The sequence below is a fragment of the Artibeus jamaicensis genome, unplaced genomic scaffold, assembly GCF_021234435.1.
Source record: "Artibeus jamaicensis isolate MK-2021 breed Jamaican fruit bat unplaced genomic scaffold, CSHL_Jam_final scaffold_378, whole genome shotgun sequence".
Taxonomy (NCBI): Eukaryota; Metazoa; Chordata; class Mammalia; order Chiroptera; family Phyllostomidae; genus Artibeus; species Artibeus jamaicensis.
In genome coordinates, this window is record NW_026522044.1 from 313,064 (window position 1) to 336,400 (window position 23,337).

General features: G+C 41.7%; 1 protein-coding gene and 1 pseudogene across 1 annotated transcript in view; both read right to left on the bottom strand.

The window, feature by feature from the left end:
• IL13RA1 (interleukin 13 receptor subunit alpha 1) overlaps window positions 1–23,102 on the bottom strand; it is a 65,091-nt gene extending 41,989 nt beyond the window's left edge. Inside the window, exons 1-4 of the mRNA XM_037146005.2 lie at window positions 22,665–23,102; window positions 17,160–17,299; window positions 8,577–8,715; window positions 4,760–4,880 (exon numbers count right to left, since the gene is read on the bottom strand). Of these exons, the coding sequence (XP_037001900.2) occupies window positions 4,760–4,880; window positions 8,577–8,715; window positions 17,160–17,299; window positions 22,665–22,743 (479 nt within the window). The 5' untranslated portion in view covers window positions 22,744–23,102. The remainder of the gene's footprint in view (window positions 1–4,759; window positions 4,881–8,576; window positions 8,716–17,159; window positions 17,300–22,664) is intronic.
• On the bottom strand, window positions 5,157–5,278 carry LOC119049865 (uncharacterized; annotated as a pseudogene).
• Window positions 23,103–23,337: the final 235 nt, after the last annotated feature.

The window sequence follows — 23,337 nt, forward strand, 5'->3', positions numbered from 1 at the left end:
ACTTCGGGTAACAATTTTAAAAAATCACATACTGAAATTCTCCACATACTCACACCACAGACATAGTAAGAAAGAAATGGACAAATGAAACACTATTTCCCCAACTCTAAAGATGATTAATGTGGTAAGAAATTCTCTTAAATTAATTGGCATGGCTAGTCTGCAGCTATTAAGGTCAGGCTGCTTCAGTGACATACTCTCCATTCAGAGCCACAAGTCAGTGCCCTGAGTCTTCAAAATGACACTACATTTTTAGATTGGGGATTAGGGAAACAGTCTAGTCATTTGACATGATTTAAAATGGTATCTAAATCAATTCCAAGTGCTTGGTAATGAATGAGCCATGAGTCTCTCTTTCTTTTGTCATTTTGATTAGAAAGAATCTCTCTAGAGGGGAGCAGAGGAGGAGGAAGTATGGGCTACGGGCTAATCCTGCAAGGTAGGGGAAGAAGCCAGCAATGTATACTGGCTACATCTGCAAGGGAGGAGGATGTAATGAAAATAATATAGCTATTATGTATGGAGTGCTTACCAAATATATGTTAGCAGTTAGGCACAGCTCTGAATACTTTTCATATGAGAGCAGTCCTCATAACAATCTTAAGAACTAGTAATATTATTACTACCCCCATTTTACAGATTATAAAACTGAGTCTTAGAGAAAAGGCACTTGCCCCAAATCACACTTGCTAGTAAGGAAGAAAACCAAGATTTGAAGGCAGTGCAGTTCAGTGTATTGAGTTCCTACCTGTGAACCAAAGGGTTGCTGGTTCAATTCCCAGTCACGGCACATGCCCGGGTTGTGGGCCAGGTCCCCAGTAGGGGTGTGCAACAGGCAACCACACATTGATGTTTCTCTCCCTCTTTTTCTCTCTCCTTCCCACTATCTCTAAAAATAAATAAATAAAATATTTAAAAAATAAGTTACAGGATGGTGAGGGCAGAAGGTATAGAATCTATATTAGCACTGTCCAACAAAATTTGGGGGGATTATGGAAGTGTTCAATATTTGTGCTAACACTAGAGCCACTAGCCCTGTGTGAAATTGGCTGGTAAGACTGAGCAACTAAAGTTTTAATTAGCTTTCATTTTAAGAAATTTAAATTAAAACAGAAAGGGTCATATGTGGCTAGTGGCTCCTATACTGAACAGCACAGGTCTAGCAAGAGTCCATGCTGATGATCAACTGAAGGAATGTGTATGACACAAACTGCTACCCCAGACCTCTGCCCCTTGGGGTGCCAGTGAACCACCATTCCCTTGAGATGACGTCTTGAGCCACCTCCAATCATGGGAGATTGTGCCCTGCACTTGCATCGACTGAGGGCTTAAAGGCAGATGAAGCACCATCTGCTGTCAGCTTTGGTAAGACAATGCATTAACCCAGCAGAAAAATGCTTTTTCCAATTGGTTGGTCCAGTATCTTTGTAATTTAGTCACCCATCAAGGCAATCATTTTGCAATTTGCTCTAGACGTGGTTTATGCTAGTACATGACCCAACACACTTTCCTATTTTTCTTATAAGAAATCCAAGGACTAGGCCACCATCTATGTCCAGTGTCACCCCAGTTGCTATATCTGGGTTACTTTCCTGCAGTCTGCCATGGAATAAGACAGTTTTAAAATGTCTTCCCTTCCTTTGCCTGCCCTCTCTATGGACACAGACCCTGTGATTCTACCAACAATAACTCCAGGGGAAGGAAGAGGAGTTAATAGCATAATCAACACAGGATGTCACCAAATTGTAAGGTCTCTTGAAAGCTTGTAATAATAGCTCTCTCAGACTTCACTGCAACACTGTCAGAGACAGGTTCCTTTTAAGGTTTAGTTCTCTGGACCCTTCACTAGCATTTCTTTATTTTTTAAAGTGTTTGTTTGTTTGTTTGTTTGTTTATAAAGACTTTATTTATTTATTGAGAGAAGAAGGGAGGGAGAAAAAGAGGGAGAGAAACATCAATATGTGGTTGCCTCTCACATGCCCCCCTACTGGGGACCTGGCCCACAACCCGGGCATGTGCCCTGACTGGGAATCAAACCTGCGACCCTTTGGTTCTCAGGAGGACACTCAATCCACTGAGCCACACTAGTCAGGGCCACTAACATTTCTTTAGAGAGTGAGATGTACTCAATTCTCCTCTCTTTTCGGTCCTGAACTATAATATTCCTGTGGTGTTTATCCATCCTAAGTCCTCACCCCAGTCTCGAATAGTCTCTTGCATTGGATCCTACCTACAAAACATTAAAAAACTACTATATGCAGCATGTACCATGTGTCAGGCAGAGGGGGAAACAAGACACAGTCCCTGTTTTCAAGGGAGACCACAGTCTGGGGAGGGCTAACACTAAGTAAACAGGAAATGACAACATTGTGCCCAGTACTATGATACAGGAAAGTGCAAAGTACTGTGGGACATAACAATGACGGGGCACATATATACAGACTTGAGAGGTCAAGGAAGGCTTTGCGGAGAGAAAATGATGTCTGAGGAAGAGATAAGGACAAATAAGAGGTATTTGGGTGACAGGGCAAGAAACAGGCTGTGAGGGCATACAGAATGGTTCCACTATTCTGTTGGAATTCCATCATTCTGTTTGGGCATTTCAAGAGTCAGTTTGAGGAACTGAAAAAAGTTCAGTGTGGGCCCAATAGCAGAGTGCAAGAGGGGTGGGGCCACCTGGCTTCCCCAGCAGGGCTTTTCATCTTTGCCAGAAGTATGTGAACCCCCAGGTAACTTTAGAGGTTTTTGTTAAAAAAATTCATGTGACTTTTGCATTCTATTCTATGGTCTAGGCATGAGTGTTTTAATATACCAAAAACACTTTTCATCCAGTCATTGGGCAAAATGGACACTCCAGGGTGAAAGGCCATGTTTATCTTATAGCTTCAGAAATCCTGGACATGGTTTCTGCACTCCACTCAATCCGAAGCAGTTGGAGTGAATGACAGAAAAGGGGACAAGGCTACATGAATAACAGACTGCCAGTTCCCGAGTTTCCCACCTTGACATCACAGTGACTAAATATCCCCATTCCTTAGAACGCTCCTCCCCAAACGCTAGCCTCTGAGAAACCCTCCACCTATGCTGTCCACCTTCATCAAAGCCTCCCAGTCTCCCCCTGTCAGCACCCGAAGCTCCACTCTATCTTCTCACGAGTTTGTCTATACCTCTGCAACAGCCTTCATCTTCACTTTTCTTTTTATATAGGTATTTGTGTTGAGCACTGTCTACCTCTTTACATTTTAACCTTTAGGAGCAGACACATGTTTTTCTACCTCAGCTGTCCATTCAGCACTTTGCCCATAATGTGTACAAATTAAAATTTTATTGAATTGAATTGATTAACCTGGTCTTTTCTTCCTTGTCCTATTGTTAATAATTCTAGGCCCTAAAGCAAAGAAAAATGATTAAAGATTAATTGATGACTTTAACAGATTTTGTAGCTATAGTAACAAATACCAACTATTATTTATTTTGTGGAGAACTAAATTAGTTTTTAACCGGAGCAGCATATAATTTTCCTTTGTAAGGGAGACACCAGTGATTTATACATTGCTGGTGGGAATGTAAAATGGTACAGCCACTCTAGAAAACAGTTTGGAAGATTATACATTCTGGGGTCATTTCTATAGTTTGTTAGTAGAAAACTGTTTGGCAGTTTGTTATAAAACTAAATATGCAATTACCATGGCACCTAACAATTGTATTGTTGGGCATTTATTCCAGGAAAAGAAAAGTTATATCCATCAATATTTACAGCAGCTTCATTCATAACACCAAAAAAGTAAAAACAACCACCCTGGCCAACTGGCTTATTTGGTTGGAGCACTGTCCTGACAGCAAAAGATTGTAAGTTCAATCCCCAATTGGTGCCTACATGGGACACAGCCAATCGATGTTTCTCACATGAATGTTGGTTTGTTTCTGCTTGTCTCTCTCTCTTTCAAATCAGTGAATATATCCTTAGGTGAAGATTTTAAAAAATAGTAATAAAAATAAAAACATTAGAAACAACCAACATATTCTTCAATAAATCAGTGTTTAAACAAACTGGTACATCCATATCATGGAATACTACTCAGCAACAAAAATTAATCCATACCATAGCTTGAATAGATCTCAAGAGTATTATGCAAAGTTTTTTAAAGTCTCATCAAGCAGTTATATGATGTATGATTCCATTCCAATAACATTCTTTAAATGACAAAATTACAGAGGTGAACACATTAGTGGTTGTCAGAGGTTAGAGACTAGAGGGTGAGGAGGGCAGCAGGAGGGGCTGCAGAGGGGAGATGGGTAAGGTTATAAAAGGGAAACTCCAGGAATCCTTGTGGTAATGGAACTGTTCTATATTAACACATGTGATAAAACTGCATAGAACTACACATGCACATACAAGTGAGTACATTAGTAACTTGTAAACACTGAAAAAGTTAGGTGGATTGTACCAATACCAGCTTTCTGGTTTTGACATCATCCTCTAGTTATATAGGATGTTAGCATTGGGAGAAGCTGGGTGAAAGGTACACAGGATCTCCTTGTGTATTTTTTGCAACATCCTATAGATCTATAATGATTTTTTAAAGTTTTTTTTTAAGTAGACACCAAAACCAGATATATTTTCTACTGTAACAAACTGCTCATCTTTTTGGGTGTGCCAAAAATAGGCTGTTCTTTTGTTTTTTAAACTAGGTTAGGTCCAAAGGCTCCCAACACCATTACAACCGCCCTTCTCCATAAGCATTCTGCTCAAACTTACCAGTAGTAGAGAGTATAGTTAGTGTCAGGACTTGTGTTCCTTCCAGGGAGCCAAGTACACTTCATGTAACTCAGGTTGTGCCAAATACATTGTAGTTCAGTCACCGCTGACTCTGGATCACCTAGAACACCCAGCCAAGAGTTTAGGACCCTCCTTTCCTTATAAGGCAGACTAGCCAATCACTCTGGGGCATAGGATGAATGGGGTATTTCATGCTGCTTTATCCAAATCTATAATGCTCACAACTTTCTCTGTCACCTCCACATACTAAGAAAACATTTTTATTATCGAGGGACCCTAACTCTTACATCCCTAACTGGAGACACAGGTGAAAGGGCAAATAATATCTTAATCATAAGAAATGACTATAGGATTTCTAAATGAATGTGAAAGTATAAAAAAACTGTATATCTATCCTTCCCCCCCACACACAAAATTGCATGTCATCCTTCCATAGGTGTTATGCTAGCCTTCTCTGTATAATTACAATCTTAGTCTATGTGCTGGTGAAGCGAGCACTATCTACCTGTCGTTAAAATAGCAAGTTTATTGAGTTATATTTTACCTTCTAATCTTTTGTTCAATACTATCACATCTTGTCCTAAACATTAAACAATTTTCCTGAAGCATTTTGGAAAAAGGTAAGTATAATGTCACTCTTACTAGTTGCCTATTGTGTGTTATGACTTTAGGAGCCTTAAAATCTTTATAATCTGAAATCTCTACCATTAAAAAGTGTTTTTAGGGCTTCCAGCCAAGATGGAGGCATAGGTGAAAATACTATACCTCCTCATACAACCAAACTTAAGGACAACAAAGATTTAGGAACAAAAACACAACCAGAACAGACAGAAAATTGAACTGTACTTAAGTCCGACAACAACAAACCATTCATCCAGACCGGTAAGAGGGGTGGAGTTGGCTGCCAGTGGAGAGGGGTCCTGGCAGGAGGAGGCAGTGGTTACCAGAACAGGGTGTGGGGAGGAAACCAGGCACACAAGGCGGTTGGCTGACCGCGGACACACAAACGTGCGCAGATAAAACAGGCAAAAAAATGGGCAGTGAGACAGACCGTGCAACCCAGGGCCCCAGTGACCAGACATAAAGCCTAAAAGCACTGATTGAAAAAACTTTCATGGGTTGAGGTGCAGGGAGAGGCTCCCAGCCTCACAGGAGATTTCGTTGGAGAGACCCACAGGGTCCTAGAATGTACACAAGTCCACCCACTGGGAAACCAGCACCGGATGGGACCAATTTCCTTGTGGGAAGTGGCAGAGGGGACAGAAATCTGACAGAGAGCCATTGCCATTGCCGAGAGAGAACAAGTGCCATTGCTCCCTCTCTGACCCCGCCCCCACATACAGTGCCACAACACAGCAACTGGGTTGCCTTGCCCTAGTGAACACTTAAGGCTCTGCCCCTCATACCTAACAGGTGCAAACAGACCAAAACATTATGGCTCAAGCAGAAGAACAACTCAAACCCTCAGAGCCAATACTTGTAAGTGACCAAGAGATAGCCAACCTATCAGATGCACAGTTCAAAACACTGATGATCAGGATGCTTACAGAACTGGTTGATTTTGGTCACAATTACATGAAAAACTGAAGGCAACACTAAGTGAAATGAAGAAAATGCAGAGGGAACCAATAGTGATGGAAAGGAAACTGGGACTCAAATCAATGGAGTGAACCAGAAGGAAGAGAGATACAACCAAACAGAAAAGAATGAAGAAACAAGAATTCAAAGAAATGAGGAGAGGCTTAGAAGCCTCCAGGACATCTTTAAATGTCCCAACATCCAAATTATAGGGGTACCAGAAGGAGAAGAGGAAGAGCAACAAGTGGAAAAGTTATTTGAACAAATAGTAAAGGAGAATCAATCTGGCAAAGGAAATAGACTTCCAGGAAGTCCAGGAAGCTCAGAGAGTCCCAAAGCAGGTAGACCCAAGGAGGAACACACCAAGGCATATCATAATTACATTAGCCAAGGTTAAAATGAAGGAGAGAATTCTAGAAGCAGGAAGAGACAAGGGGGCAGGCACCTACAAAGGAGTTCCCAAACTAAGAGGACAGCTAGATCAGGAGCTGAACCATACAAATGAAGATCACATGGAGGGTTAGCAACAGGGGAGTGGGAGGAGGAGAAGGGAGAGAAGGTACAGAGAATAAGTAGCATAGACAGTGGGGAGAAAATAGACAGGGGAGGGCAAGAGTAGTGTGGAAAATGTAGAAGCTAAGGAACTTATGACACATGGACATAAACTAAAGGGGGGGAATGTGGGTGGGAGGAGGTGTGCAGGTTGGAGGGGAATGAAGAGGGGGAAATGGGACAACTGTAATGGCATAATCAACAAAAAATATTAAAAAAGAAAGAAACAAACAAAAGGTTAGTGATATTAAAAAATAAAAAACAAAATAAAAAAACAACAAAAAAAGTGTTTTCAGTTGAGACATCATGTCTCTATATTAAATGCCTCTGTTTAATTGCAAACCTGTTTATCCACCAGGATCCTTAACATGCTATTGCACTGAGTCATCATCAACCATTTTACTGTCATAATACAATTTAGCTTTTTTTCAGATTATTAATCTCCTAAAGAAATGAGAATTGGGGAGTTAAGTTGTTTTAAACCATGCTCCCACCCTTCTAACAATACAGAATTTTATTTTACAAATACTACTTCATTACCTCTTTATTGATTTGACAAATAGAAACATCAGTTTGTCGTTCCATTTATTGATGCATTTGTTGGTTGATTCTTGTATTTGCCCTGACCAGGGATCAAACCCACAACCCTGGCAGATTGGGACGATGCTCTAACCAACTGAGCTACCCAACTAGGGCCACTTCATACACTTTTGATTAGTGCAATGCAAGTAGACAGAATGGTCTGGCAAACAGGCCACATTGCGCTAAGGTTTGGAGGTAGGACATAGGCCCTGCACAACCAAGGTGGCAACATTATATACAGAGCATTTACTCTTTACCAGCAACTATTCTAAGCACCTCACATATACTGACTTATGTAATCCTTTCAACAGTCCTGAAAGGTAGATACTATCATTATATCCACTTTACCTATGAGGAAGGAAGAGCTAAGTAATCTGCTTATAGTCATGCAACTAGAAACTGGCAGAACTGAGTTTTAAAGTTGGACCTTTGGCTCTGGTAGCTCTGCTCTTAACCAGTACATGCTGTTCCCTGTATGCAACATAAAAGCCAGAAGGATACTGGGTGATGGGTGGGAAAGCAGTTGGGGGACAATGATCAACCTGAGTACTTGACAGCTTTTCCTCAGGCTAATCTGGAATTGGAGCCAGGCCAACAGTTCATTTTCCCTTTTTAACATCTTTCCTCAGATATATCCTGTATATCAAACCAATCTCTATATACTGAGGAAGATAGCACATATTTTGAGGTTTTTTTTTAAGCACTGGACCTGGAATCTGAAGACCTGCAGCAACTTACTGAGTTTCCTTATAAAGTGGTAACAGTAATAATAATATATGACTCACTCACTTCACAAGATAAGCTTATGAGGCTTGATTTGGGGAAAGTCTTTTGTGTCTGTCATTTTCCAAATTATTAAGTGCTATATAACTGTTATGGATTGTTATGTAAGGTTTCTGTGAGCACCTGAAAAGCAGGATGTCCTCATATTGATAACTGTGTTGCTACCGCCTAGAACAAGTGCTTGAATTTATTAGACTCAGCAAATGTTTGCAACTGATGAATTAATGAACACTGAACATAAGCATACAGATAATTTGGATTTATTCTCTATATATCAAGATAAATTGCTTTCAGTTGTTACCTTCAGGGGGTGAGATGCACTTTTCCACCAAAGCACTAGGATTGTCACTTTCATTGGCGCTACACTGGGACGCCACTTGCAGACAAATCTTCTCATTCAGGGGCACTTCTTTTGAACGATGAGTTTCTGGAGCAATTTTCTAAGGTTAGGAAATAAAAATAGGGATTGCTATAGCAAATACACAGAAATACACTTATATAATAAAACAGTAGCATGTGGAGATACATAAAACATGGAGTTATCCAATGGTATAGATAACTTATTTCAACCTAGGGTGATTTTGCTCCACCCAACACTCTAGGGGACCTTTGGTAATGTCTAAGAACACTTTCAGTTGTCATGACTTGAAGGGAGTTGCTATTGGCATTTAGTGAGTAGAGGCCAAGGATCCTGATAAACATCGTACAATACACAGATCAGCCCTGGTTGATATGGCTCAGTGGATTGAGTGCCAGCCTGTGAACCAAAGGGTCACCAGTTCAATTCCTAGTCAGGGCACATGCCTTGGTTGCAGGCCAGATCCCCAGTAGGGGGTGCATGAGAGGCAACTGCACATTGATCTTTCACTTTTTCTCTTTCTTCCTCCCTTCCCCTCTCTAAAAAATAAAGAAATAAAATCTTCAAAAAAAGTTTTAAAAAATACAAAGATCAGCCTTCTCTCCCCCTAAAATAAGACTTGTCCTGTGACAAATGTCAGGGCTGCCACCATTAAGAAACCCTGGTGTGATAAAAGACAATTTACCACTTTTTAAAGAGATTTTTTTGTTTTATTGAACTTTTTAAATGTACAGACATCATGACATTTACCTCTAAAACCTACCATACCAAAACATCAACTGTTTAAAAGGAATTCTAAAAGAAAAAACTATAACACTGTCAGAATTCAATTCCAAACATATGCAGCATCCCATCAAGATCAAGGAGAAAAAGGACTTCCAGACAAGATGGAGGTGTAGGTAGATACACTTTGCTTCCTTGCAAAACCAAAAGAAGGACTATAACCAATTTAAAAACAAAAAAACAACCAGAACTGCCATAAAACAGCAGTGTATGGAAGTCTGACAACCAAGGAGTTAAACAAGAAACATTCATCCAGACCGGTAGGAGGGTCAGAGACAGGCAGCTGGGGCAGAGAGGGTTCATGGCAAGGCAGTGGCTGGCACACCAGATTGGGGAGGCAGCAGCTGGCTGACTAGGTACTCCCACATTCGAGTGTGGATAAACCAGGAAGAACAACTAGGGAGCAAAACAGACCACGAAACCCAGGGTTAGAGCACAGGGAAATCAAACCTCAAAATCTCTAGCTGTAAAAACTTGTGGCGGTTGTGGCAGTGGGGGAACTCCCAGTCTCACAGGATAGTCCATTGGAGGTATCCACAGAGTCCTAGAATATACACTAACACACCCACCCTGGAATGAGCACCAGAATGGTCCAATTTGTTTGTGGGAAGTGGAGAAAGTGACTAAAAGTGGAGTGAGAGCTGAGCAAGTGGCATTGTTTTCTTGGACCCCTCTCCCACATACAGTGCCCCAATGCAGCCAAGTGGGTTGCCCAGCCTGGCGAATACCTAAGCCTCTGCCTCTTACTACGTAACAGGTGCATACATACAAACAAATATGGCCTGAATGAAAGAACAGATCAAAACTCCAGAAAAAGAATTAAGCAATGAGGAGATAGCCAACCTATCAGACGCAGAGTTCAGAACACTGGTGATCACATTGCTCATAGAAATGATGGACACAAAATAAAGTAAGAAGTGAAGACTATACAAAGTGAAATAAAGAAAAATATACAGGGAACCAACAGTGAAGGGAAGGAAACTAGTAATCGAATCAATGATTTGGACCAGAAGGAAGAAGTAAACATTCGACCTGAACAGAATGAAGAAACAAGAATTCAAAATAATGAAGAGTGTCTTACAAACTTCTGGGACAAAGTTAAACGTTCCACCAACTGAATCCTAGGGGTGCCAGAAGGAGGAAAGGAAGAGCAAAAGATTGAAAACTTATTTGAAGAAATAATGAAGGAGAACTTTCCCAGTCTGGCAAAGGAAACAGACTTCCAGAAAGTCCAGGAAGCCCAGAGAGTCCCAAAGAAATTGGACCCAAGGAAGCACACATCAAGGTACATCATCATTAAGTCACCCAAGTTTAAAGGTAAAGAGAGAATCTTAAAAGCAGCAAGAGGAAAGGAGAGAGTTACCTACAAAGGAGTAACCATAAGACTATTAGCTGATTTCTCAAAAGAAGACTTGCAGGCAAGAAGGAGCTGGAAAGAAGTATTCTAAGTCATGAAATCCAAAGACCTACAACCAAGATTGCTCTATCCAGCAAAGCTTTCATTTAGAATGGAAGGGCAGATAAAGTGCTTCTCAGATAAGATCAAATTCAAGGAGTTCATCATCACTAAGCCCTTATTCTATGAAATGTTAAAGGGACTTATCTAAGAATTAGAAGAAAATCAAAACTATGAACAGTAAGATGACAACAAACTCAGAAATATCAACAACTGAACCTCAAAACAAAACAAACCGAGGAAACATCTAAAACAGGTTCAGAATCACAGAAATGGAGATCACAGGGAGGGTTATCAGTGGGGAGGGGGAGGGGGGAGAATGGGGGGAAAGGTATAGGGAATAAGAAGCATAACTGGTAGGTACAAAATAGACAGAGGGAGGTTAAGAATAATACAGGAAATAGAGAAGCCAAAAAACTTATTTGTATGACCCATGGACATGAATAAAGGGTGGAAATGCTGGAGTGAGGGAGGATACAGGGCAGAGGGGATAAAGAGGAAAATAAAAAATGGGACAATTTTAATAACATAATCAATAAAATATACTTAAAAATACATCAAAATGAAAAAGACTGCTCTAAGAATCTAGTCATCCTGCCCTGGCTGGTATAGCTCAGTGGATTGAGCATGGACCTGGGAACAAAAGGGTCACCAGTTGCATCCCCAATCAGGGCACAGGCCTGGGTTGTGGGCCAGGTCCCCTGTAGGGGGCAACCCCTGTCTTAGTCAGGCAACCACACATTAATGTTTCTCTCCCTCTCTTTCTCCTTCCTTTCCCTGCTCTCTAAAAATAAATAAAACTTTTATTTTATTTTAAAGAGAATCTAGTCATCTTGGTCACTTGTCAGGAGAGGAAGTACAGAAATGGTACTTCAGGGCCGAAGAGAGACTTTTCATTAAAAATCTTTCTGTACTGTTTAACCATTTTGACTATCTTACATATCCATATAAATTTTAAGGGTTGATGTATACCCTGGGTATACCACACTCTTTTTCTCAAAAGTAGATAAGCATTCTGGAACCATAGAAAGCCAACTTAAAGACAGCATACAGACATAAATCACAAATGTAGCTATGATAATTTAGAATAATAAGAGTAAAGGGCTCCTCAGGAAAATATCTGCCAAGGTGACAGAGTTGGAATAATTACGAATGGAGTTGCTTTTAATCAGAGCTCCAAGAAGTTTCCTGTTTTGCAATAGTTTCTGACTCAAGTTGGAGACAGCATTTCCTTTTACATACGTGCTGATGGCCACGGAGGGGAAATTTGTCACAGCTACCTCTATTTACCACCCAAAGGCACTATTCTGCCACATCTCATGCCTGCTGCCTGATGAACATAAGGGCAACTGTGAGATATTCCCAAAAGTAGCACATAAGGATGCCCTCTGAGAGGTAGCTAGCATATAAAGAATTTATGAATAGCAAAGACATAAAAGCAAATTATTTTACAGAGACTGAACAGCTCTTAGGCCCAGACAAAACAGCCCTCTGAAAAGGGAGTTAACTTGTCAGCTCTGGAAGAAAAAAAAAAAAAACCCGAAATGTCTGCTACCAAAATTCTGGCTGGGAGACAAGAGAGGATGATTTAGCTCTATGGACATTTGAGTTTTCTGGCCTGTCAGCAAAGCTATGCCTACCCTCGCTGAGGCCTCTGGCTATTCTTAGGCAAATACATTTTCGCAACTAATTCCTAATTCTTTGCCAAGAAGGCTACTTATCATTTGGCTTTCAATACAGTTGCTGCCAACAGAGATGGAACACACCAGTTAGGCCAAAAGAAGGCTATCTACAATATTTCACCTTTATCGTTTTCATGGCAAAGTAAGGAAGTGGCCCTTGAGAGGTGAATGTGTGCCGAGGAAATGAAGCTTCTCAGCCTGTGCAGCTGAAAACCAGCCTCAGGATTGTGGTAATGGTATCAGGAAAGCTCTGAATGCAAATTTCACTGACCTCACAATTTTATTATGCACAAGTCCTACACAGTAAGTGCTCACTTAACATCATCAGTAGTTCTACGCCTTTAAGTTTTACCATAGGTTAACTAATATAAGAGTTGAGTTTGCATGGCATCTCATTAATGTTACAACAAAACAATGTTGAACAAAACAACCTTACTCCAGGACTTCTTATATACCACTGAAGGAACCACTCTGACCCAAGGGTCATTGGTAATTCTTGTTTAGAAGCTGCATTTGTCCTTTGTAGATACCAGGGGCAAATGTGCAGTGAAATGCCATGTATCAGAATCATTATGGAAAAATCTCAGTTCTCTTACTATATTAGATACTGTTCCAGGGAGAGGGCTATGGCATTTTATTATGTATTTTTATAATAATGGAATTTTTAATTGAAAAAATACTTCACTACCTAAATTTGAACCTTATGTTTTGGGGATAGGAATAATAAAATGACTTAGAAAAGGCATGGTAGGGGGAAAGAATATTTTTTTAAAAATCTCTTTTAAGTCTTAAGGTAAATTATATTAAATTGGTATGAATAAAGTAGGAACCTGAATTGTCAATGATTGTCAAGTCAACTACACCTCTTTCTCTTTTTTTTAAAGATTTTATTTATTTATCTTTAGAGGAGAAGGGAAGAAGAGAGAGAGAGAAATATCAATGTATCGTTGCCTTTTGTGAGTCCCCTGCTGGGAACTGGCCTGCAACCCAGGCATGTGCTCTGACTGGAAATCAAACCGCGATCATGTGGTTCACAGGCCCGCACTCAATCCACTGAGCTACGCCAGTCAGGAACTATACCTCTTTCTATCAGACAGGGAACTAAAGCCCTCCCAGCAGATCTTCATGAGGTATGCATGATGGCGCCCACGTGACTTTCAGCTACGGTGACTCACTGCACTGGTAGCTAGCTGCTGTATGACATTATGCTCCACCCATCAGAGAATCTGGCCTCCTTTCAAAATTTTATCAAAAACCAAGGCAAGAGTCCTGAACTGATCTCTTCCCCTTAGGACCAGTGTTAATTTGGCTGAATCAAACCTTTCCCAAGTTGTAGATTCCTTTCTCAGAAGCAAACATGGGTCAGCTTCAGCTTTGCCTCTCAGGATGCCTGGACAGAACCACAACCTTTTAATTTATTCACCTGGTGAGACTTACCAATCTCTTGGTGAGGAAAGATATCTAAAATCTGATTCCACATCCTTCTTGCACTTGCCAGATTGGGAAACTATTACAGAATATTAAAACAGTGGTAGAGGACAGCCAGTTACCTAATTTTTTTTATTTCCAAGAATTATTCATAAATCCTTGACTCATCTTAATGACCTTCCAACCGTAAGACTAAAAATGAATTCACTTAGCAACTTGAGACCTTAAGACATTCAAATAAGCCCTTTAACATGCAGAAGCTATCATAATGCCATATTTCTTCAATATGCTTCAAGGGACATATGTACCTTACTTTTGTCTTATGATGTTAATGCTGAGTCCAAAGGACAGAAAGAGGAAAGGAAAATTACTCCCGCCATTTATGCTCGGCCTCAAGATTGTAACCTTCAAAAGATTCAGACAGGAAGCACCTCCCAGCACTAATTGGAAGGAATAATCCACATTCATCATAAATGCAGGATTGACAATGACCAACCAATGCTGTCAAATGGCTGAAATCAATGACTTTAAGCAAAGATCACCCTTTATGGTCTCCTCAGGGGCAAAATGGAGGGAACAAGATTAAGTGATAATATTATCTATAAAAGTAACAATTACTTATGTTTCAATAATTATTAAGAGTAATAATACTAATAAAATTATTTTTTAAAAAAGAGTAATAATACTAAAGCTAACAATTATAGAACTCTAACTCTGTACCAGGTGCGTTACAAACATCATCTCCTTTTAATACATACAACCTTCATATGAAGTAGGTATATTTGACTGTTGAACAATTGTAGGGTGGGTAGGAGCACCAACCCTCACCCCTAGCAGTCTAAAATCCTCATATAACTTTTTCACATATAGTTGGCCCTTTGAATACACAGATTCAACCAACCATGGACTGAAAACAGCATTTTCAATCCACAGTTTGATAACAGTGGTTAGGAATGCAAAAATATGTTTTTGATCTACAGTTGGTTGAACACACAGAGGCAAACCCAGCATATATGAAGGGCCAGCTATACTTCTTGAAAAAAAATCCTCACATATGTGAACCTGTGCAGTTCTAACCCATGTTGTTCAAGGGTCGACTGTACTCTTACTAGCTGATCCTCCCACCAGCCTTTTACAAACAACAAAACAAAGGCTCAGAGAGGTTAAGTGACTTGCCCAAGACCACACAGCTTGAAAGGGAAAGAGACGAAATTTCAAATCCAATTCTGATTCCACTATCTCCTAAAGTTACTTTTTTAAGTCTAAATTTCTGTAAGAATATTGAGGAATAAACCCAGTTTCTAGGCTAGAATATCACCTGACTGATCCTTGACCATAGTTAACAGCCTAAGGAATAAGGAACCTGTTAGAAAAAGAGTGACCTCTGCTCAGGGTTTCAATTAGATACTTAGGAGAGACTCAAGGGTCTTTCCCGGAATTTCTCAAGATTGAACCACCAAAAATTGCTGCTAAGATTTGTAAATGCCTAAAGCGCCTCCTTAGGAACAAGAGGAAGCCAACATTGTGAAAAGCAGAACTCTGACTACACAAGTTTCACTGCTAGAAATATTAAAGGCTTCCGCATTTAGAGGACCTCTTTTAAAACGTAAATGCTTTTGACCAGCCTCCATTCTTTAATACTTAGCACTGAAACCTCAATTAACACCTCAGCAAGAAAAGGTCCAAGAAGACAGATTAGGACATTTCCCTCAAGAAAAAGAGCCTACTCCATCCTCACTTTTATTAAGCCTTCACATACACTATTTTCCATGCCCTAGCAAAACCAGGGAAGTGAGTATAGCCACACTTGACACACAAGGAAACTGAGGCACAGAGAGGTCTTTTCAACTTAAGTAATTTACCCCAAGCCACTGAGCTAGCTAAGTGGCACACCAGATAAAACTTAGTTCTCCTGCATCTCCCTGCCACCAAAATGCTTGAACTGGTGTTTTCACAATTCACTGCTTCAAAATACTGTCACTAATAACAACATCTCATTTGGCCTCCTCAAAATCCTAGACAAATTCAACCCCCAACATTCCCTAACTCCTCCATGTATACCCCCATGGAAACAAAGTATAAAGATATGACAGTTTTGAACAAATGATCTGATGCTTTGAAGAATCTGTCCATCTGAAGGGGCTACAAACCAATAAAGCCCAGGAGAAAATTCTGTTAAATAAAATTACCATTTAAAAAATACAATTATGCCCTGCCTGGTGTGGCTCAGTGGACTGAGCACCAGATTGCTAACCAAGGGGTGGCTGGTTTGATTCCCAGTCAGGGCACATGCCTGGGTTGCAGGCCAGGTCTCCAGTAAGGGAGTGCTCAAGTGGCAACCACACATTGATGTTTTTCTCCCTCTCTTTCTCCCTTGCCCTGTCTAAAAATAAATAAAATATTTTTTAAAAAACCTGAAATTATCCAATCTTGTTAACAAAAATTCACTGAAATGAGCCAAAAACAGCTGACTGGAAAGGCTGAAAGTTCTCCTCATTTTTCCTCAGGCATCACGAAACCTTTTAGTTAATCCGACCTGCTAAGTACATCTTTTTTTTTTTTCACTTGCCGTCAAGCTCTTTCCTTTGCATCACGAAGTTCTTGTATATCTATCAGTGCATGTGACTAGCAAGATGGTGAATGTGAAAATTCCCTGACAAACTGAAAATGTTATATAGATACAAGGCTTTAGGCAGGAACACAGGAACCAATTTTAACATAATTATTTATCAAGTGCCTAATAGATAAAGATATCTAGTATTTCGTATCAGAGAATCTCAACTGCATTTGATTATCAAATAATTAGCAAATAATTTCATGTGTTCAATTTTCTCAACAGTTGTTTCTGTAATTTTCCCAGTTAAAATTTAGACATAGCCCAAAATAAAATACTCACCTTGAAATAAGATTAGAATTTGGCTTATTCTTTTTTAAATTTTTAATTTATTGATTGATTTTAGAGAGAGAGAGAGACATCAATTCATCGTTTCACTTATTAGACATTCACTGGTTGATTCTTATATGTGCCCTGATAGGGAGTTGAACCCGAAACTTTGGTATACAGACAGCATTCCAACCAACTGAGCTACCCAGTCAGGGCAAAATTTGTCTTACTCTTGGCTCCAATTCATAGCATTCATTTTATCCCATCAATTCTGTATGTTCCAGAAAACTTACCTTATCCTGCTTGTTGCCAAAGTGACTAAAATACCATAGACTACAGTTTGGGCTAGCTCCCTCCGGAGGATTCCATGTCCATATTACTGTGCAGAGGTTTTCAATAGAAACACTCAAATTTGTCACAGGTGGCTGAGTTTCTGTTCAAATCAAGCACAAGAAATAAATCTATCAACATCATCCAGTTTGGGGGGTGGTTTATTTAATTCATTACTCCAACTCCCAGATGCCAAGAATAAGAAAACTGGGCAGAAATATTAGTACTTAGAACTCCCCACATATTTATCTGGTGAATCCTCACAATCTTATGAGCTAGGGACTATCAGCCTCATCTTAAAGATGAGGTGACTGAGGTGCAGGGATGTTGAGCCACTTGTCCCATATCCTAGTGAATGACAGAGGTAGGTGGAAACCCAGAAATTCTTGTGGTTCCAAGGCCACATTCTTAACTACTTGCTATACAAAGAAGTGTATATTCCTAAATTTTCCTCCTGCAGAGACCTGGGCTTCCCCACACTTGGAATCATGTCTCCCTCAATAAAGTCACTTCCATCTCAGCAGTTCTGCCAGTGAGCTTAAGAAGCTCATCTGTGTGATCTGGCAATTGTTCCTATAACTTTTCTAAAGAAGTACTGAGGAAGAAAGACTAATAGCCCTTACTGTTTCCCTGGGGTCTGACACTAAAAAGCTGGAACGGTACCTTTAATTAATCTGAATCGGGGAAGAAAAGAGGAGAAACTGTGAACTAGTATCTTAAAAATGTATTTCATTTGGAGAAAATTCAGCACTGTGTCCACTATTTACTGACTATTATTTTGCACCCAGCTCTAAGATCAGGGAAAGGAATTTACTGCTTCAGCCAAACACAGGGAAATAGGTTGTGCAGGGGGCATCATTTCAAACTTTCCTAAGAACTTCTCTCCTGAGGCCAGGACTACCAGGTGTACAGGAATGCTCTGTCCTACCTTTACAACCTTTCTGTAAATTGAAACTTATTCCAAAATAAAGTTTATTGAACTAATTTTTAAAACAACCCCCCGTGTTGTCTCTGTAGTGGCAAACTTAATCATTATTAAGGAGTACAGTTATATTAATTTGTCAATCGATAGTTATATCTCATATGCTATGCTACCACTGTGGAGTGCACTGGGCATCTTACAAAATCTGCAATACATGCAGCATTTCTTTCCTCTTTAACAGCACAAAGAATTCCATGTGCCCCCCCAATATCAATCCCGCAGGCACTAAGTAGTTGGGATTTCCCCAATAGTCAATTTTGTACCTTGCAGCCTACAGAGGCCCTTAACTCAATATTCATCCCCTCTTTCCTGACTCCACTACCATTACCTTTTTAGCAGGGTAGATCAGAGGCCCAAATGTGGGAGGGAGCAGCACACAGCATGGATGTGCTGTGGAAACAGGTTTGTGGAAACAGGGATTTTCCATTGTAGTTCATACCAAACCAGCTAGTGTCAGGGAGCACCAATGGCTCAGGCTATAGGATTTTAAGTGATTACAGGAGTGTACAACTGTTGTGTTTTGGCCCTTCGAACACAACATTAGGGATGTTTCTGAAGACAAATCATTTGTCAGGTATAGGGCCTGTAATAAAAACTCTCTCCTACTGAAGACTACAATCTACTTTAAGATTCTCTGCCTTATTTTGCAGGTTCCAGAACCACATGGCAGCAAATTTCCTAAAACCACCTTCCCACCTACCTCCCACTGCCACACAAAAATTAAAGCCCTGACGATAAAGAATATTACATGTTTATGGTTCACTTAAATCAGACTGCAACTTTCAAGTACTTTAAGACATTTTAAAGTCTACTTTTAACCTCCATATTTTAATAAACTAATAGCCTGCCCTATTTCCAATTTCATAAATGGATTTAATTCCCCCCATCTGTTCTGAAGTGTCTCTAATCAGGTGTCATTGTTTTGCATTTTAGGCTACTCGTGGATATCTGCCATCCTTCCTTTTTCCCCAGTGGTGTTCCTTCTACTTCTCTTGAGATTTTTCTTCCTATACTTTAAAACACACAGATACACACACAATGGAACTTCAAATACAGTCTCAAAATATTGAAATGGATATGAATACATGTGTATGTATGTATAATACATCTAGACAGCTACATAAATAGTGGAGACTGTACTTCTTGCTCACATGCGGTAGGACACAGAATTTCAGTATAATGTAATGACTGTGGAGCCAGACTGCCAGAGTTCATATACCTGCTCTGCTACTTACTAGGTGCCAAGGTACTTAACCTCTCTATGCCCCAGTTTCCTCATATATAACATGAGGATGATCATAATAACCTAATGATTATTATGAAGATTATACGAGTTAATAGAGACACAATGCTCAGAACACTGCCTGGCATAGGCAAGTGCTAGATAAATGTTAGCTGCTTTCTTTTTCTCTGAAGAGACAAAACTGCTCTAAATAATTGCTTTTTTTGCTCCAAAAGTGATAATATGTCCATGGCCTTTGAGATAGAACATCTCTCTTGTGCCTGATAAGCTTTCCTTAGGCATTTCATTTTACCCATTTCTTAGAAGCGGATCACTGACTTCAGAAAGGCAAAGTAGGAAGGAGAGATGGACTCAAGTAGCTCCCCCAACTAAACTTCAAACCTCAAGGGAGTCTGTATGATCATCTAGCACAATATTCTATTCTAATTAGGAATTAACACAATCAGTGATCTTTCTAATAAGGCATGTTGCTTAACTAATAGTTTTGCATACATATTTTGGTAAAAGTTAAGGATTTCACAAGAATCAACCTCTGTCCCTTTTTTCTTACACCATCATCTCTCTCTCTGTCACCCTAATCACACTGATGTGTTCTGCTGGACCCCCGCAAGGCAATCCATCATGATCCTGGACAGGTGTTCACAGGACAACTTTCTAGTGGACACCCTCAACCCTAGATTTCTGCGCAGCTTCATATCCCCATGATTCCCCTCACCTGCTTAGGTCTCCCTGCTCGCTTCTCCTGCAGTGTCCACTCTGCCCCCATTTGGGGCCTTCAAGTGCAAATGAAGGTCTTCTGCCTGGATTGACTTTGCCAATGCACCCTCCTGCCAAGCTGGGCTCCTCACTGATCACAAAAGAACACTCTCACCCTCCCACACCAGGGTCTTCGCTCCTGTTATCCAACCCCCCATGGGAATAACTTCCCCACCGATTCAAATTCCACACATCTGAAGGTTTAGCTCAAGTTTTACCACTTCCATGAAACCATCAGCCCTCATAGTTCCTAGAGTACTTAGTACTGTTTGGATCACACAGTCTGGCAATTCTAAAGCAAGTCTCCAATCTATGATCATTCGCTTCATATCAAGTGGCCTGTACATATTTTCATGGATTCCAACCAGTCCTCTCCTACTATTATGGAAGGCGCCCTGTTCCTCTCCCAACCAAGGACTCCCCTCACTCCTAAACAGAGAGGCACTGATACAGTGGTTAAGGCCTCTGAAATCAGGCTGCTGGGGTTGGAAGCCTGGCTCTTCCACTCTACCAGTGGTGAGACATTGAGCAAAGCTCTTCGCTGTGCTTCAGCTTCCCCATGTACAAAATGGGAGTAATAACGGCACCTACAGGATAGGTTTTGTGTAAATATTAAATGAAATATTACAAGTGAAAAACTTAGAACACTGCCTGGCACAGCGTAAACACTATATAAATGCTAGCTGGTGTTATTAATTCACACCACAGTATGAGCTACCAATCTAAACACACTAAGCTAAACTGGTAACACAATCATTCTCAGGATTAGAGCTAGAAGAGCCCTTAGAACTTACAGAGTTCAACCTTCTTCTTCCACAGAAAACTGCTGCACAATGGAGGGAAAATGCCTAGCCCTGGGTCCCACAGCTGGGAAATGTCAGACCACTAAAACTCAATTCCCTGACTGTTTTTTCCCCTTCATCATACCTCAAATGCAACGCTATTGATATTTCCATTGGGGAAAAAAGGGTCTGTATTCTAAGTAATCAAGTTACAATTCAGTCAAAGTTGCTAGTATTGTCTAGAAGGCCAGCTGTTGTTTCAGGTGTGTGTGGGAGGGAGTCTGTGACAGGGAGGATGCTGGAGTAGCACTGTGAAAATCAGGGGACTAGTGAGATGGGTGACCCTAGACATGTCCCTCCTCTTCATTGGACAGCAGTTTCCATGAATAATTATGGGAATTGGGTCTCCCTAACAGAACTAGGGGCACCCGGGGGCAAGGATGATACTGTACACACTGAGGCTCTAAGCAAACGTGTGGAGCCTGGCTGAGTACTAAACAAGGCAGACACTTGAATAATTATTGAGTGACAAATTTCAAACCTCACTACTCAAATGCCACCTTTTCAATGGGAACTCCATCCTCTTTACAATGGCAAACCTCTTCCTGGCTTTTGTTTTGCTCTATAGTAATTAGTACTACCTGACATACCTTATATCCCTCCCCTATATCCCCTCCCAACTGTACCAGTAGCAGATAAGCCCCACAGGGCAAGGACTTGATCTGTTTTGCTCACCCCTGCATCCTCAGCCTCTAAAATACTGCCTGGCACACAGCAGACTCTGCATGTGTTTTGCTGACCAAATTAATTGAGAATGTCAAGATTTCCTAATCAGCATTTCAACCGAGGTTTCAAAGCAAAACACACTGGTGAAAATGCAGTAAGCAGATTGTGAGTGTTTGTGTCAATATGATAATAAAAACTTTTTCAAATTTGGACCTACTCTCATTGCCCAAAATGTCTAGAAGGCCACTCGAGCCAGGAGCTGTCCATGGGGAAATCACTGGCCCCTAACTTTTCACATTAATTCTGACGGGTTAGATAAAAGTTGCTGCATAGGGTGAGGGGTTTACGTGAACTCTCTGTACTTTCTTCACAACTTTTCTGTAAACAGAAAATTATTCCAAAATTTAAAAGGTATTAAAGGGGGAAAAAAGCATCCGCCGGGATGCTACTACGGATCTGGAGTTCCCAACGGATTTCTCGGATCCCAGAGGAGGCCGTGACTGACACATCCTTTTCCTACGAGGACAAGGATCTTCAGAGATTCCCTTCACTGGACCCAGGTCGCCGGATTTAGATCGCCGTCCCCGCTGGCTCCCGGCCCCTCATCCCCTCTTGCACTCACAGGCGACATTCTGGGTCCAGATCCCACGACCCTCGATCCCGAACACATTGGGCTGTTTTGGTCCCGCGCCCCCGAGCCAGGCTCCCTGGCTTTTCCGACAGCGCAACGAAAGTGCGACGTTGAGACTTTGTCCTCCCGCTCCGCCGTCGCCGCCTGCGATCAGGAAAAGCTCGGGCGCCCCTTGGTCCCCCACCTGGAAGCGGGCGCCGGAGGCTGCCGTTGCCGAATGTTGGGTGTCAAGAAAACAGACCTCGGCGCCCACCCCGGTCGCGGCCCTCGGCCCCTGCGGCGCCCTCGCCCGCCTGTTCGCCCGCGCCCCACTTCTCCCCTCGCTCCAGGCCAGGCGACTGCACTCACCCGTGGGCGCGGTGTTCCCACAGCTGGCAGGGCAGAGGAGCAGCGCCCACAGCACACAGAGCCACGCCGGCAGCTCCATTCAGCCCCTCGCCACGGAGCCCGGCGCGGCGGGTGGTGGCAGCCTCACCAGTCTCCGCCTCCTTCGCTCCAGCTCCCACTTCCCGGCTCCTCGGCCCTGGAGGCTGGGGCCGGCGTAGACGGGAAGGGCCGCCCCGCCCACCGGCCGCAGGTAACCCAGGCAAGCAGGCACAGGCGGGGGGCTGGGCGGGGCGGCTCCCCAGCTCTGCTGCTCGGCACCTGGCCGCACCGCCTCCTGGACCTTCCGAAGTCTTCCTCTGGGGCCAGACTTCCTTGACCAAGTCTTGGCCCAGCCCTAGCGCCTGCGGGTCGCCCCTCCCCCACGCGCCCAGACCCGTGTCGCCGCTGCTTGCCAACTTGTGGGGCCTCAGAGGTGCAAAGGACAGTGCTCTGCTGGACACTGGGACAAGGCTGTCTACGGGAAAGAGCTTTGGCCACAGAGTCCAGAGATGCGGCTTCCGATCATTGGCCTCTGAACCATTGTTTTCTAAACTGTGACTCCAGGGTTAGTAACCCCAGCCCGATTTAACAGGCTGGACTTGGAAGACCACAGATGGGACTTGGCAGGAGTGGCTTTGTCAAAAGGACCAAAGGT